This window comes from Podarcis muralis, chromosome 10, assembly GCF_964188315.1.
Source record: "Podarcis muralis chromosome 10, rPodMur119.hap1.1, whole genome shotgun sequence".
NCBI classification, from domain to species: domain Eukaryota; kingdom Metazoa; phylum Chordata; class Lepidosauria; order Squamata; family Lacertidae; genus Podarcis; species Podarcis muralis.
This window is the reverse complement of record NC_135664.1, coordinates 41799813-41816223: the sequence shown is the minus strand read 5'-3', so window position 1 is coordinate 41816223 and position 16411 is coordinate 41799813. Positions and strand designations below refer to the sequence as shown.

At 40.5% G+C, this 16411-nt stretch overlaps 1 protein-coding gene across 6 annotated transcripts in view; it reads right to left on the bottom strand.

Annotated features, from left to right (window-relative positions):
• Positions 1-16411, bottom strand: part of CFAP54 (cilia and flagella associated protein 54) — a 101304-nt gene that overhangs the window by 63784 nt on the left and 21109 nt on the right. For all 6 annotated transcript variants that reach the window (XM_077934824.1, XM_077934826.1, XM_077934825.1 and 3 more), the window contains 9 exons: positions 13707-13777; positions 13004-13132; positions 11173-11305; positions 9465-9539; positions 9253-9371; positions 7321-7491; positions 5117-5209; positions 3046-3231; positions 218-354 (listed from right to left, as the gene is read on the bottom strand). In XM_077934824.1, coding sequence (XP_077790950.1) covers positions 218-354; positions 3046-3231; positions 5117-5209; positions 7321-7491; positions 9253-9371; positions 9465-9539; positions 11173-11305; positions 13004-13132; positions 13707-13777 — 1114 coding nt within the window. The remainder of the gene's footprint in view (positions 1-217; positions 355-3045; positions 3232-5116; positions 5210-7320; positions 7492-9252; positions 9372-9464; positions 9540-11172; positions 11306-13003; positions 13133-13706; positions 13778-16411) is intronic.

Below are 16411 nucleotides of genomic sequence, written 5' to 3'. Positions count from 1 at the left end.
ACGTGGGGCCAAGAGTTTGAACTCCTGGGATGTGTTTGGGGTAGGCAGCCTCAAACGTGAAGGCAGCTGCAGGGGTGTGTATCAAGCACATCCTCTATATCCTATCACCTTCTAGCAGCAAGAATCAGGAAGATGGATAAACAGCTTGTAGACAGCTTCTCTATTTTAAAAAATATATAGGCCCATTAATAATCTGAAAACAAGTTTTGCTGATTACCTGTTCTGAGGTACAATCAGAGTGCTGCTTACAGAAATAACTGTGACATCAGGAATAAGAGGTTCGAAGACAAAATAGTCCCAGAGCGGTAGAAATGCCTTCTTAGATAATGCATAGTTTTCAACCTGAAAAGCAGACTAAGGGGAAATAATAAAATGAGCAAAGCCTATGAGCAGTAACACACACTTTCCCCCCTTTCTTCTCCTCTCATTTTTGTTTTAGTTTGCTTCTTTGTTGTTAAAGTTGCATTTTTTGTATTGATATAAACTAAAAACCAAAGCTCAATAAAATACTTATATAACAGATCATTTTTTCATATACCTCTTCTATTAATATTTGAAGTAACATTAATGAGTACTAAAGCTGTTAAATTTATTAGTAAAAGCTATCATTAATTTTCGGGCTACATGTAAATGAAAGCAACATTCTTCAGAACAGAAGGTGGACTTCCAAAGTAGCATAAAACAGCAACAGGGAGAGCACACACCATTTTGCATGTCTTACTGATCCCTTAGTGAGTACATTGCTGTATGGATGCTGCTGAAAGGAAGGACTGGGCTTGTGGCAAAGTAAGTGAGGCCACAAATCTCAGAGAGCTCTAAGTCAAAGAACTCAAGTTGGGTTTGTAGTCTGTAGGACTCAGGGGTGGGATCGGGGTGGATCGTACAATTGAATGTAGAAAATGAAAAGGAGGAGGATCAGAATAAGATGTGTTACAAGGGATGTAGAAGCTTGGCAGGTGGATCCTTGAAGATCTTTGTGTTCAGGAGACCTGAAGTTTTGATGAATACATCATTTCATGAACAGAAATACTGGTATATGGTCTAAAACAGGGGTCGGCAATGTGTGGCCCATGGGCCAGATGCTGCCCACAAAGACCATTTTACTGGCCCATGAGCCACCTCCGAACTGAGCCACCCGCTTGGCAAGTCCCTGCGCGCTGCACTAAACCGGTGCAGCGCGGCGCAGGGACTCGCCAAGCGGCGCTGGAAATCACACCTGCACACACACGGATACCGGAAATTGCTTCTAAGCAGGTGCGAATTTTGGTGCCTGGACATGCGCAAAAGCGATTTCTGGAGTTGCGCTGCACCACCCTGGCCCACAGACAATCTCCGCGGGAGCGATTCAGCCCATGGCCGGTAAGCCTTGTTGACTCCTGGTCTAAAACTTCAAACATATGGCTGAGGATTCTTTATGAGTTCTGTGTTTGCAACTGGAACATTCAGCAGTTTTTCCCTGCAGCAGGTTTCATCCAGTTTGCTCACACAAGACTCGCCCCCCCCATCAAAAAACAAAAAATAACGGCAAGCAAAAGGCATATAATCTTAGAGTAAATGCACACTCAGTCTGAAAATGATTTAACAACTTTATCTGAGCAAAGTGCACATAATATGCATAGTGGTTTCTGCATAAGGTTTGGTCCACACACAAAAATTCATTTAAACATCCTTTTTCTTCCTCCACAATGAAAAATCTCTGCCTGCCTGCCTGTTACCTGATGTCTCAAAGATGTCTGGTGATGCATTTTTGCAGGCACACTGAACTTTGCAAGACCTGATGACCAGCTGATCAATGAGACTTGCAAACTGCTGTGCACAGCTCTTTGCAAATGGTCGGCATGAACACAAAGCCTCTTCTTTACTTGCCCCACACCTGATGTCATGTATGGTGCCCAGTATAAAGTATGCATGCATGACTTAGCCAAAAGTCTCAAGGGTAAAATGAGAAAGCCTGGCAGGCCAAATTAGATACATGGGATGGACATTCCCCACAACTGCTTTAAGAAAATAATAGTGCCCTCCAATACTGGTACAGCCTGGGACTCCAAAGGAATCCAAGAACTATGAAGCAAAATTTTGTTTTCACACATATGCATATATACAAGTGGGCATAGAATCTCAAACCTAGAGGTTTCATTATCTGTGGAATTTGGACAACTGCATGCCAGTAAAGAACTCTGATATTCCAGTTAGAAGTGTAAAACCAGATTTCCCCAACCTTCTTCCCCCACATCCTGGCACTTCCCTTCTTCACCTATTTGTAGCAACTTCAGAGAACAACTTTTCCCTTGGAGGTCAGATAGACTTCTCCCAAAATCTCTGGAGCCTTCCTTCATCTGCTACCTGCTCCTCTTCTCCAAATAAAGCCCTTTTTGTCCTTAGAAGAAAGGAAAGGGCCAGGGCAGCAATTGTACAAGGGCAGAATTGCATATGTCTAGCATCTCTGAATGTTCAGAGAACCACACCAAGTGCTTATGAGCAATCAATATTAAAGTTCAAAGCCTGCAATTCATTTTGGAAATGAGCACAAACCCATCTTTAGTTTGGGCAGTCTATTTCTTGTTTACTCAAGTCATCTTGCCTTATCTCAGCTAAGTACTACAAATCTAATGTGTGATCTTAGCCAGTGACTAGCAGTGAATGACGTGTTCACAGGGGCATTGTCAATAAACATCCCCCATTTCCTTTTTTTATACAAAAGGGCACTTATTCAAGAACAACTTGTGCGGACAAGAAAAGCATACCTCAACAGACCCCAATATAAGCTTTAAGAAACTTAACTTTCACATGTCCGTAGCTATCACCATTATTGAGTAGGAAATTATTGAGAACAGAGGAGATTGTGTCTGAGGGATTTCTTAGTTTTCTTTTAATGCCCCAAGGGGGGGGGGGAATTGTTTTGTGTGTTATTACGTATCATTAGTTACTGTTTTTATTCCCAAAATAGCAAGGAGAGAGATGAGATGATAGCAATATTCTAAAGGAAAAGGATGGTTAAAAAAACCACAACCAAATATGAATTGCTTCATTAATAATATATTCTACCTGAATCAGGTATGCTCGGACAGCAGCAGCAGAAAGAGGAGGGTATGCAAGAATTGGCTTAGTTGTTTCTCCAATGCTATCACTGATAAGATTTCCATCTGAGTCATATGCCGCAACTGCAAATATGTAACTCTGGTTGGGCTCTAAGTCTTCTACTTCCAAGATGCAAGTTTCATCAAATGGTACCTTAAAATAAAGAATAACTTCATTGGGGTCAAAAAAGAAATAGCACTATGGTAATGGACAGCAGTATAAACAACGATAGCAGCAGCTTTGGTACCATACACTTTGGCACAGTTATGGGAGGTGGGCTTTAAAAGCTCGTCATAAATTCCCTAAAAAGATGTGTGCGATTTACACATTGTAACCAAAGAACTTTGCTATTACCAAGACTAAAAATGCCACTAAAACCTGGATGATTTCTAAGTGACAGCTCCCCTTCATTTGCTTTTCTACGGGATATTTGCCAACTTCCTCACTGTGTCATGAACTGGCAAGGGATGGGGAAGGAAGCACACATGGGGTGATGGAGGATGGCGAGGGGATGGTGGTCAATGCACATTAACCAGAGCAGCAGGACCCATCACCAGAGCCAGAGAGGCCCCTGACTCCATGAACACAGTGGGCTCTGAGGCATAGGGAGGGGCAGGAGGGGCGCTCTAGGAGGCTGAGGCAGGCAAGGGCAGACAGGCAAGCTCCCTAGCTGGCCAAGTGCGGCTCACTAGCTCTGGAAGTGTGTGATTCCTCAGCTGGAGAAGACAGAATATATAAGGGCCATGTGCCTCATCAAGGCCAGATGTTGCAATCAGCATGCAGGAAAAGGGAAGCAGAGCTGAGATGATGTGTCTGTTCAACTGCCCATGTTGATGGACCTTGGCTTGGATGCTCCTGGGCCTCTATGGGGCTGTGCTTCAGGTGTGACTCTGGACTGCATTCTGATCGCTGGACTTCAGACTTGGCTACTTGGATTGACTCTGGACTGCGTTTCCTGACCTTTGGACTTTGGACCAGGTAGGCCAGGGGTTCAGAACACATTGCTATTCTCAGGTCTTTTACACTACAACAGAAATCAGAAAAAGTTCACCTATCAGGCATATCATGCTTTAAACTTCAAAGAACAAAGTTCAAAGCATGAAAAGAAGATGCCTGTTATATATGCCTGTTCTTCTGATCAGTAGGTGAACCACTAAAATTCTATTAGAGAGAAGGAAAATGTTCCTTAGGGTTTCCAGTGCCTATAAAGCACTCAGGATTCAGATTATGAACCACATCAGCAACCATCACATTGTAACACCTACATGCTACTGATTTCCTGCCATTAATACTCAATACAATACAAACACCTTCAAATCAGGAACATTATGGCCTAGCACATTTTTTTATTCTGCCCAGGGAGACCTAAAAATCCATCACTAATTACTACTTGCATCAGTGTTATTTGCCAGTTCCTCACTGAGCCCTGTCAGGTTAATATTGGTGGAAACACCTGTCTGTATATCCATCATTGTGTTAAACCTGTAAATATGCTGGTACCTGACAGAACAATCCTAACGAAACAACTGGTCCTGCGGGATAGGGTTAGGATAAATTGGAGGTGCCATCTCTGCCAGGAGTAAAGCTCTGCCACAAAAGAGGCCCCCTCTGAAAGTGAAGGTGTTTGAGAAGCTACCACTAGCAGTGTTCCTATCAACGGTAGCAAGCTTAGGGCCTCAAAATAGGTGAGAGGCAGGAATGGACCAGATCCAGACACAGATCCACTGGATTCAAATCCTAGTTCACCCTGACAGGAGCCTAATTTGAGCCCCCCATCTGGACTAAAAAAAAAGTCTACCACCTTCCACCCTGGCTGCTGTAAGACAGTCCTGCTGCCCCCTTAGAATTATTTTTTCTTTGTTATAATAATTATACAGGGAGGGGGCAGTGCCTTATTTAAACTCAATGTTACTGGCCTCTTTTTACAGTTTATGCTTGGTGTAGGAAGCAGATTTGGGCGAGACCCTGGCGTGACCCATTTAGAGTAAGTAGTCAGGAAGACAAACTCACAGAGGGCCACGATTATAGAAGACCTTACCACTTCTGCCGTATTCTTAAGGCTGTAATTATTCAACCGGACTTTTGGGTTACATCCTTCTGCTACACGTCCAAAAATACAGTACCATGCAATCTTTAAAAAGAAAATGAGAGTTGCAATATGTACATCAGTAGAACATCAAAGGAAAAATGTTTAGGACTGCCCTATAATACCTGGCAGTTAAACAGTAAGTTGCTGGGAAAATAGTTTCCAAATCACTATGGGGTTCTAATTATGGTGCTACTTAATTTTGCAAAGTTCACAAAAGGAAAATTTCCCATTCCCTCCTTCCCCCTGCAGCTACCTGTGAATAATTACTTTAAATTAAGTTGGTTGTTAAATGTACATGTTAAATTTATTAGGGGTGCTCCCTGACAGGTGTTTATTGTAGAATAAGTGTTCCTCATGCACCCAAATTCTGAGTTTTCACACGACATCACTGACATCCAAACACCAACCTGATTTCCCACCACCACTCTGCATTTGCTCTTTCTTCAATTATTTCAATAAGATGTAAAAAATAAACTTGCTGCAAACCATCCATTTGTCAGATCTGAACAATATTAAACCCCTATCTAGAAGCACCCTAAATTGCATTTAATGTTAAAACAATAATATAGCCACTGTATTTTATTATATAATTTGTAGTTTATGAATGCTTTAAAGTCCCCTTTTGTCTGGCTCAGGGGTCTGCAACCTGCGGCTCCGGAGCCGCATGTGGCTCTTTTACACCTTTGCCGCGGCTCCGGGGCTGATACTAGCGAGGGGAGGAGGCGCATTGTGTGCCCCGACACTCCCCACTGTGGCGGGCGCTGTACTGGCTGTGATGTCGCATGGGGGCGGTGCGTGCGTTAGTTTTGCGGCTCCCAGGGGTTTTTTTGTTCGGAAATGGGTCCAAGTGGCTCTTTTTGTCTTAAAGGTTGCAGACCCCTGGTCTGGCTGAAAGTGCCCTTCTGAGTTCACTCCCCACCAGTGAAAACCCCTTCTAAAAAGCACTGGATTATATTTGTTACCTCCCTAGGAAACAAATTCTGCAGCATACAGGTGCTAATACAATATACTGTACATTTAAATACTGGCTTCTTCAAATACTGAAGTCATAGAAGCCCACAGAACTAAAATATGTGTGAGACATACAACATAGTGCTACTTGTAAAACAAAATATAGCAATTTCAATGAAATACTCAATCATTTTCAATTTAAACAGGTATGCTATAGTTCACGTACTGAGCAGTATTGACTTTCTGTCTAAATATTTTATGTATTTTAATGGAACTTAGAATGTCAAACAATATAATCATGAATTTATTTTCTAAAATGTGGTTCTAGAGTGATGAACTGTCTGGTTTACTATCTACAATTTTAAAAACCTTTTTAAAAAACTTTATGAAAAAGGACAAATGTGACTATATTGTGCCACCTAGTGATGAATGCTCTGATCTGCATAAAGCATTGTGCAGAAACAACTGCGCCATAGCAGGATGTACACAGAGCACAAATTTATCTTTCTGTCGATACTTAAATACGTGCATAAAATATTTTACATTTAAGATATGTCAGTGAATTATCTCACTGATGGATGAACACCTTGCATGCTCACACTGAATATTGAACATAAAATTATATTTAAAAAGAAGTGGGGAAAGGTACTTGCATTCCTTATAATCAAGCAAAATATAATTCTGTGTAAAAAGTATGTGTATCCCATTGACTCATGGCAGTATCCAAGTACTTCTGCTAGCAATGGAACTCCACCTTTGCCCCACTTTCCTCTCCCTGCACTCCTCCTAAATCTGTTACGGAGTTTCCCCAGACCCTCCAGAGCAGGGATGAGAAAAGAGGGAGGGAGTTCTGTTGTGCAAATGAAATCTTTGTAGTACTAGAACTACTGTGATGGATGCCATCCATGAGTTAGAGTCCAACATGGCATGAGCAGACTTTTACTTGCGCAACGGGACTTCATGTGCTTCTCCCTCCTCCAGTCCCCAAATCACTCTGAAGCAACCATTCAGGGTAGATTTTGATGGCAGATGGGGAACTATAGTGAGGAGGAGAAGGGGAAGTCCCATTGCATGAACAGATTCCATTCCACTTGCACATAGAGTTGGATACATTCAACCCTTGGCCATATTCATGGCACAACAAACTGGCCAAATGTTGTTTAGTGTATATATGTGGGTGTGAGTGTGCTAAGAGGTATTACCTTAACATCTGAAGCAAACGGTGCTGGTTTAAAAGCCATGGAATTGTGTGATCTGGACAGCAATATAGGAGGAGGTGGAACTTTGCTTTTCACGCTACTTGCAGGTTGCAAGAAAGCAGAACGTATTGCATTTTGTTCAGCTTCTGCTTTCTGTATTAGAGTAAGCGCTTCCTAAGATTTAAAAAGGCTCAAGAATGTTATTTGGCTTACATATACTGTATTTCAGATGCAAACAGAAAGAGTAAATATAAAGAACAGCTGATTCATAGGGCAGAGAATAAGAACAGTAAGGAATACAACATTTTTAGTGTGTGCCTGGAGAAGCATTTTTTCACACAATTTATGTGACATTTATGCAAAGAGCGGACACATTCTGTACCCCACCCAGTGATCTATCACTGTTTCTGGTTTGTTATTAAAGTTTGTTCCTTGTTTACCAAAATTTCATTACAGAGGTCCCTGCCATTGCCCCTCTTTCCAGACTTTGTCCTGCCCCTTCTCTTTTATCATTTCCCACCCTAGCTATGAATTTGCACTACAGGGTTTGTAGCTATAGCTTTGGAAAGAGAAAGTACACATCTATGGAAAATGCATCAAGATCAGGACTGAGACAGAACTGAAATGAAGAGCAGTGGCCTAAACAAACCCTTATACTTGGATCTAGGAAATCTAAGTGGTTTAACACAAATTCATTGGACAGTCTTCCGCTAGTTACAACCCCTGATTTAGTTCTCTATTTAAATAAATAATAATGAGCTATCAGAGTTGGGGTGAGAACTATCACTCCAGGGTGAGGGTCTGCTGGGAGCGATGGCACTTTCATGCCTCAAGCAACAGGAGGAACAGTTCCCACTTGGGGGTGCCTAATGGAGAAGAACCATTCCAGTAGGAATGTTAAGATTCCCATAGGTTCCAAGTACAGTACATGAAAATCTTAACCAAACTCTTCACTAAAGTAATATTTCTATACATTTATATATAAATAAATTTATTATCTCCAACTGAAGACAGCATGATGTAATAGACCTCCAACTGTTATTTGTCTTGTTGTTTATAAACCCAAAAGTGGGTTCCAGGGAAGAAATGCCTGGTAGGAATGTGTCCTTGACCTGTGATAAAGCTTACTGATTGCCTGGTGGAGGGTGAGTTGGTGGGCTGGTAAGGTGAAACCTCTTATTTTTGTGTGGTTAGAATATAGCCTACTGTACATTCTTCTACAGGGGACGTGGGTGGCGCTGTGGGTAAAAGCCTCAGCACCTAGGGCTTGCCGATCGAAAGGTCGGCGGTTCGAATCCCCGCGGCAGGGTGCGCTCCCGTTGTTCGGTCCCAGCGCCTGCCAACCTAGCAGTTCGAAAGCACCCCTGGGTGCAAGTAGATAAATAGGGACCGCTTACAAGTGGGAAGGTAAACGGTGTTTCCGTGTGCGGCTCTGGCTCGCCAGAGCAGCGATGTCACGCTGGCCACGTGACCCGGAAGTGTCTCCGGACAGTGCTGGCCCCCGGCCTCTTAAGTGAGATGGGCGCACAACCCTAGAGTCTGTCAAGACTGGCCTGTACAGGCAGGGGTACCTTTACCTTTACCTTTTTACATTCTTCTACCCATGTCCCTGGAAGGTTTCCCAAACGGGAATACAGCCTCCAGGCTGAAAGAGGTTCCTGACCCCCAACCTAAATCTTTTATTTCCCACTACCTGAATCATTGTTAATGCTTAATAGAAATAGAATTACACTTAGATATATGAGAAGTGATTTCCTAAAAACTCACAATTAAAAAAAGAAAAAGACCTGCCAGGTTTGCTGCTATTGTTAATTTTAACATTTATATTGCCAACGATTTCCTCAGAGTCTTCAACATACAATTATGCCAACAGCAAACTAATATAAGGATGCATAATAATGGGACTTCCGTTAATTGCACGGTAATTTATATTACCTCAAGCAGCTGTTTTGGGGAAGAACTGACTGCCCCTACTGGCATCAGTGTAGCCTTCTGCATCAAATAGAGAGCTCTGGACAATTTATTCTTCTTTATTTTATTTGTTACATCTTGTTCTGTGAAGCAATTGTTTAAAGTAAAATAGTAAATCAGGCAAAGCACAGTGTTTCCATAATCTAATTTTACAAGTACATATTAATGTACATTACCTGTTAAATGTTTGAACTGGTGTAAATTCTTTGCAGTGGCCTTTGATTTGATATTTTTACCACCAATCTGAATGCCTACAAAGAAGTAAGCATTAGTTTATATCAAATGTCATTTGCTTAAAACAACGTAATACATTAGATTCTATATGAGTCCTGTATTTATCATCCCACCGTGGCATTAGGATTACTTTTCTGTTTCGTTTCATTTGACTCTTCAGATTGTATAAAACTAGAGTGTACACTGAAGTATGCAAAATTGCATCCCTTTTATGAAGCCTGGGTGGCTTCACACACTGCTGGGCACACACAGTTGCTGCAGATACAGCTGCTACTCAAAAGATGCAGGTGTAGCATTGCAACACATGCTGTGGATATCACCTTTCTGCACCTGAGTGCAAGCACCAGGAGTCCTGAGTGGACAGGTGGGCCCCACTGCATTTGCATATAGATGTTTCAAGATGCATGTATATTATCCACAGTTTGCAAGTTTGTTAATTTCAAATCTGAGATGAATAGAAAAGGTTTATTTAGGCCCAATATTTGGATTTTTCCTGGTTTAGAATGAGGGTGCCAGATGCTTGCAGCATAACAGAACTCGAAACTCAAAAGCTACTCGTGGAAGAACAAGACAGACAGAATGCAAAATGAATGCCTTCCCTGTATTGAAAGTGGATGCTTAGGATGCTTCACAATGATCTTCAAATGATTTTTTTCCTTCACTTATACTTAACACTAAAACATTTAAATCAGGGGTTCAATAAATATGTTTTTAAAAAACAGAAACAAAACTAACATTAAGTAATCTGGCTCAATAGCCCAGCTTCATCCACTGTCCCTCAGGAAAACTCAAGAAGATGAAGGAAAGGTGTAGAAACAAGCAAAGTGGTACACTTTCTTTCCCTGTGACCCTGGTGCCCCTCCTAGCTTTTTAAAGGGCAGTACTACTGCAGTAGGTTTCTAATGGTCCCTCTGTATTCTGTCTTGGTGGCAGCTAATCTTCCAAGTCTTTTTGACAGACATTTCCAACCCAAGAGGATGGATCTGTTGATTGGTGAATTGCTCCAGCTTGCTGAATTGCTCCTTCTCCCCGCTACTGGGCAGCCTTCATCTCCTTTCAAAGGTGATCATATCCCACCATATGGCAACAACTCCTTTTCCAACCCTTGTGCCAGAGAAAACCAGCCTCAGCTTTCACTTTGGGGTCACGCAAGGGCCCAAATGAGCCATGCAACACAGGCTTGGGAAACCAGCAGATCAATCTCCAGTTCCCAGCCACACAATAGATAAACACTCCAGTGCTGGGATACTGGGGAGTGTAATGAAATTTATTTGAAAATTTAATGTAAAAAAATAGTGTTTACAAAATGGTATGGTATTCATCAATACTAATACATATGCACTTTTGAGAAGGCACTTCTGCAACCATGTTACATGTACCATAAGAGGAATAGATAACCTAGCTGGGTAGAAAAATCTCTTATTTTTAGCAAGAAGCCCTGCACTTTGAATATGTATTTTACATACAGTATAGGTACTACGTTGGACAACAGTCATCCACATCCACCAAAATAGCCAGGAAATCACTGAGCTTTAAAATATATATATAATGGGCAATATTTTACATCATATTACCATAAAGCCGTACTGGTCTTCCTCTGCGAAAATCTTTTACTAAAACATGGCATCTGTCAGTTTTACTTAATCTTACCTTGTGGCAAGTTAAGAAGTTTAACAGCCACTCGATGCTGAGCCTGAATAAGTTCAATGTGTAAATCCATAATAAAATTGTTTCCTATTACGGATTTTTCATTGATGTCATATGCTGACCATTTGTTCCAATTCTGATAGAAAGGAATTAAACAAAATTCAGTTTTAAACATTTTAGGGGGTATTTTTCAGTGTTACTGGTGACGATTCTTAAAAAATTCCTTTTTGGGCTTCCATTAAACAACCCTCACAAAGGGCAATAATAATCACAAATAAATAAAGAACAGATGGGACAGAGCATGGAAATAAACATTACACACAGAGACACACACAATTATTTCTCTTATTAAAAAGATGCTTTTAAAAAAAGGCATTAGAGAAAAATACCGTAATGATCTGTTCTAATAAATTTCATTACCACTTCATTCATCTTAACTTTCATCATCTTACATATCATTCATTCTTTACGTTCCCATGCTACAATGCAGAACAAGAAAGAATTACTTATTATCTCCATTATAAGTATTATTATTTTTTGCCAAAAATGCTTGTTTCAGGAATTTTGAGTGGTGGATGTCTGAAATGTCTTAAAATTATGTATACACTATACACTTGCTCTACTTGAGGAAAGCACAAACCCATTTAACAGACATATGCAGTTAATACATGTGAAAGCCTTCTAATTTTTGTATAGTGTGCAAAAGTTGTATTTGCACCTACAGAAATAGATATCTCATGCAAAATTATTGAATGTTTGGTTAAACATTTAGAGACAGAATCAACTAACCTGCTGCTCTGGGGGAAGCCAATGCAATGGCTCTCCCTAGTTCAACAGGACTTCTCTACTCTCCTTTCCCCAAATCTGCTTTGGAGGGTGAGAACCCTTATACAGTCAAACCTCGGTTGTCGAACGTAATCTGTTCCGGAAGAACGTTCGACTTCCGAAACGTTTGACAACCGAAGTGTGGCTTCTGATTGGTTGCAAGAGCACTCAAGCGGAAGCTGTGTCGGACATTCTGGTCCAAAAAATGTTCAAAAGCTGAAGTATCTACTTCTGGGGTATTGGTGTTCGGAAGCCAAAATGTACGATAACGGAGGTGTTCGGGAACTGAGGTTTGACTGTAACAGTACACACAAGGAGAGGAAGAGGGAGATTGTTCTGCCTGGTAAGTGGAAAGGCTTACATGGATGGAATGATAGTCATAGTGAGAAACTCAATTCTACCCTATTAAGCTAGGTTGTATACAACTCTGACACAACTCCTGAAGAGACACTTGAATAGGTGAAACAATGGAGTGGGGATCAGTTATTTAAAAATCCCCACCCAGTTATTTAGAAAGTTATTAAAAAATCCCTACCCAGACAAATCCCTATGGATGTGTGTGTGAGAGAGAAAGAGATGCGCTTGGGAGATAGAAGCATGTTTGTGCTGTGAGAGAGAAGTGTTATATATGTTTGTGTTGTCTATTTGGCCACTGCCATGGGCAACAGTAGCAGCTGTTCCTCTTAGCAGTCAAGCTCCCATTATTTTCCCCAGAATGACACATAGAGGAGGAAGATATGAGAAATATGGCACTGCAGACAGACAAGCAAAAAAAATAAATAATGGATGAAATAATTTCAGTAGAATGGAAAAGCTCCACTGAAAATTGTTAAGAGAATTGGTGGATAAGAAAAAAAAATGAGAGATATATAGATCAGATGCTTAAGCAGTTTAGGGGTGAGAGAAAGAAAATGGGATGAGAAGGTGGAAAGAAAGAGTGGGAAAGGGGGTGCTCTCAATGAGCCAAGCAAATCTGAGCATTGTGGTTCACATCAGTTGAAGCTCATACCTTTTTGCAGCAGTTATCAAGCACCGATGTACCATCAGGTAAAAGAGTAATTAGGCGAGCTCGATTCATTGCATTAATTGCTCTGTCCAGGTACTCATAAGCCAAATGCAACTGTTCTGATGGAGATTTCTAAAAGGAGTCGACACATTAGATTAATAAAAATGAAAATTGGAAAGCTACTGATGTTGGTTCTAAGACAAATTTAAGAACTAGAAATAAAAAGGAGAGAAGCAAAATGAAATCTTTTGGGGTCCATATGAACAATTTGCTCACCAGCTAAAAGCTAGTAGATAATTGCTAAGATTATTCAAATTGCATGCACAAGATTATTCCTGCCCCAACAATCATGCAAACAATTCCCAACTTGCTAACCATTATTTCTAGTTTTGGCTTCTTTTATCCTCATTATTTGGTTCTGGTTAAATGTGGGTCTATATACACAGCAAAGGTCAATGCAACACATACGTAGGATGTGTTGATACTAATTAAGGAACTGTGAGTTTGTAAAGATGGAGAAACTCATGCCCTGCTCCCACACTCACCCGAGAGTAGCTTGGAGAAAACCTGAGCTTGATATATATCTGTGTGTGTGTGTGTGTGTGTGTCGCACTTTCCTATCGGTTTTCCTTACCTGTTACCTCTATTCAAAATTATGTATATTAAGCAGTGGCATATCTTAGTCTAGTAGAAAAGGAAACTATACCTGTATTAATGAAGGCACCTCTTCAACACAGTATTCCAAAACCAATGCAGCATCATTTTTTTCTATTGGCACTAAAGAGGCAGAGAAATCAAGTTAGAAAGGGACACTGTAGTAGATATATTAACCAAAGACTCCAGCAGTGAAGTCTTCTAGTTTGTTACCTTGTTTCTACAACGGCAAATATTTATCATGCATTGACAAAGTAGCTAAATATATTTTGTCCAGAATTTAGCAGCTGCACATAAATGTCATACGATTCAAATTTCAATTTAATGTACAGCACTTTTCACAGAGGCTAATGCTAAACAGACTGCAGTCCTAGCGAAATGCTTCCTAAATGATTCTGTAGTTTCATTTATCAGGTAACAGAAAATATTGTATTTCAAAACCATAGTTTTCCCACTAAAATATTCTCATTGGCATCCTTCTCTTTCAGAAGACAATGGAAGATGGCAAGATCCCCAAGGATGTGTTCTACGGGGAGCTGGCTTCAGGCACCAGGCCTGTTGGCAGACCAACTCATTAAAATTAACATTTTAAAGAATGAACAGTGCAATCAACTGCTTAAGAATCTCAGCCAAGTCCCCAGCACCAGCTCATCTTGAAATATGCCGACATGAAGGATTTTATACTGTGCAGCACCAGAGTTATTCTGGCAAAACTTTCTGCTAGGGTAATCCCAACACTGCTGCAACACCAGTATGATATAAACCTTTAAAGCCCTGCATAGAAGCACCAAATTTGAAAAAAGGAAAAGAAAAAAACCCTCATTTATGTAAAGCAGGGGTAGCAAACCTGTGGCTCGCCAAATATTGTTGGACTCCAGCTCCAATCAACCCCAGCCAACACAGTCTATGGTCAGGGATGATTTGGACTATAATCCAAAAACATCTGGAAGGCCACAGTTTAGCCACCTTGAGATAAAGAAAATATATGCAATTCTCTACACATATAACATTTAGGCTTCAGTCCTATACTCATTTACTTGGGAGTTAAGACCTGCTAACTACAATGGGTCTTACTTGTGAGTAGGCATGTCTAGAACAGCACTGATAGAAACGTAGTTATAAAAGTTATTTGCTCCTGGCAAGTTCAAAGTTAAGAAAGAAAAGCAAATGCTTTTTTTAAAAAAATTCCAATTTGATCGGTCCTATACATGTTTATGTTTCAGCATGCCTACCACTTCCTATAACTTTCTTACCCATTTCTATCCCTCAAAGGACTTTTTTTTATTTCAGTGTGTTGCAACCAAAATGTGGGAGGCTAATAACATTGCGGATTACTTAAGACACTTACTTTCTATAGCTCTTATCTTAAAATTTGTTGTACAATAAAACTTAATTATCTACAGGCAATGCTATCACAATTGTTATTCAATTCCTTTTATTATGTTCTTACAAAAAAGTACTACACATTTACAAGTTCCCCATACGTGTTTTAACTCCTACTATAGTCTCCCCACACTACCAACATCTCACATGAATAGTTCCACACATCATCTTTATCGCTGCTAATGTAAAACAACATCACTACATTACCGTAGTTTGCCTGCATTTTCTTAAACAATAACATCAACTGTATAATTCAGTCGCTCTAGAGTCTAAATATACAAGTTTTTACTGAAATTCACTTATACTCTCTTGAAAAACATTTTCCCATCTATTTTTAATATTGTTGTGAATAGCTTAGAGGTCATTAAGTATTTTATACAGTTTGGGTAAAAGCTCTTATTTGAGGAAAGGAAGAGTTCTACAAATGTAGTTCGTGATCAAAACATATCTGAGCTCCTATGTAATTCACAGAGGGCTAGGTTATCTTAAGGGCCCTGAAGTCAGCATAGGAAGCCTGCTCTTTTGTCTCTTTAGCAGATGAGTGTTAAGGAATCTTCTCCTTCAGGAAATCTAACAAGCTCCTTCCTTTCCCATAAGATGGTTACCAAAACCCTTTTTGTTCCAGGATGAAATTTCACAATTGCTTCCGTTGTTAGTTTAACGCAAGTGCGGTTTTGTGCTCTACGTATATTTTAGTGCTGTTTTAGTATTGACACATTTTATTTCCTATAAACCCCTTTGATAATTGGTTTTAAAAGTAGGATATAAATAAAAGTAAAATAAAATAATAAAAGCTAGCATTCAGGCTTCAAAGAATGACTGCTCAAAGAATGACTGCTCAATCTTCACTGCATTATGTGGCAATTGTGCATTGTCTAAACTGGGGGCAGGGGAGACGCAAGTTCATAGACAGAGTGCAGATATATCTGGCCTTAGGCTACATCTGTTTTTCCTACGCCACCCTGCTCCCGCAAAGCCCAGCTCCGTGTCCCCCACAAGTGCTTTTACTTGGCTGTAATGTATCCTTAATTGTAATAATACCTCTTGCTTGTCGGGAGGGAGGATGGAAAGACTGACGTACAGGAACTTCTAGTGTCTGCATGGCTCAATTGTAAGCTACTGTACAATGGCACATTTGTTGCCCTGGCTGCTTTTGTCTCTGGCCACACCCACTACTGGTAAGTGACCTCCAGGAGCTTGCCCATAGCAGAATGCAGCCTTGAGGACTGAAAAAACTTCAAGATTTTAAACTAAGCTCTGCAGAGAGCTGTCTGGAGTGCCAGTGAATCCTGAAATCCTCGCATCTCCTTGTCCTGCTTGCCTGGTTCTAACTTTTCCCTTAGGTCAGAACCACAGGCTGCTGAGGCCATCAGT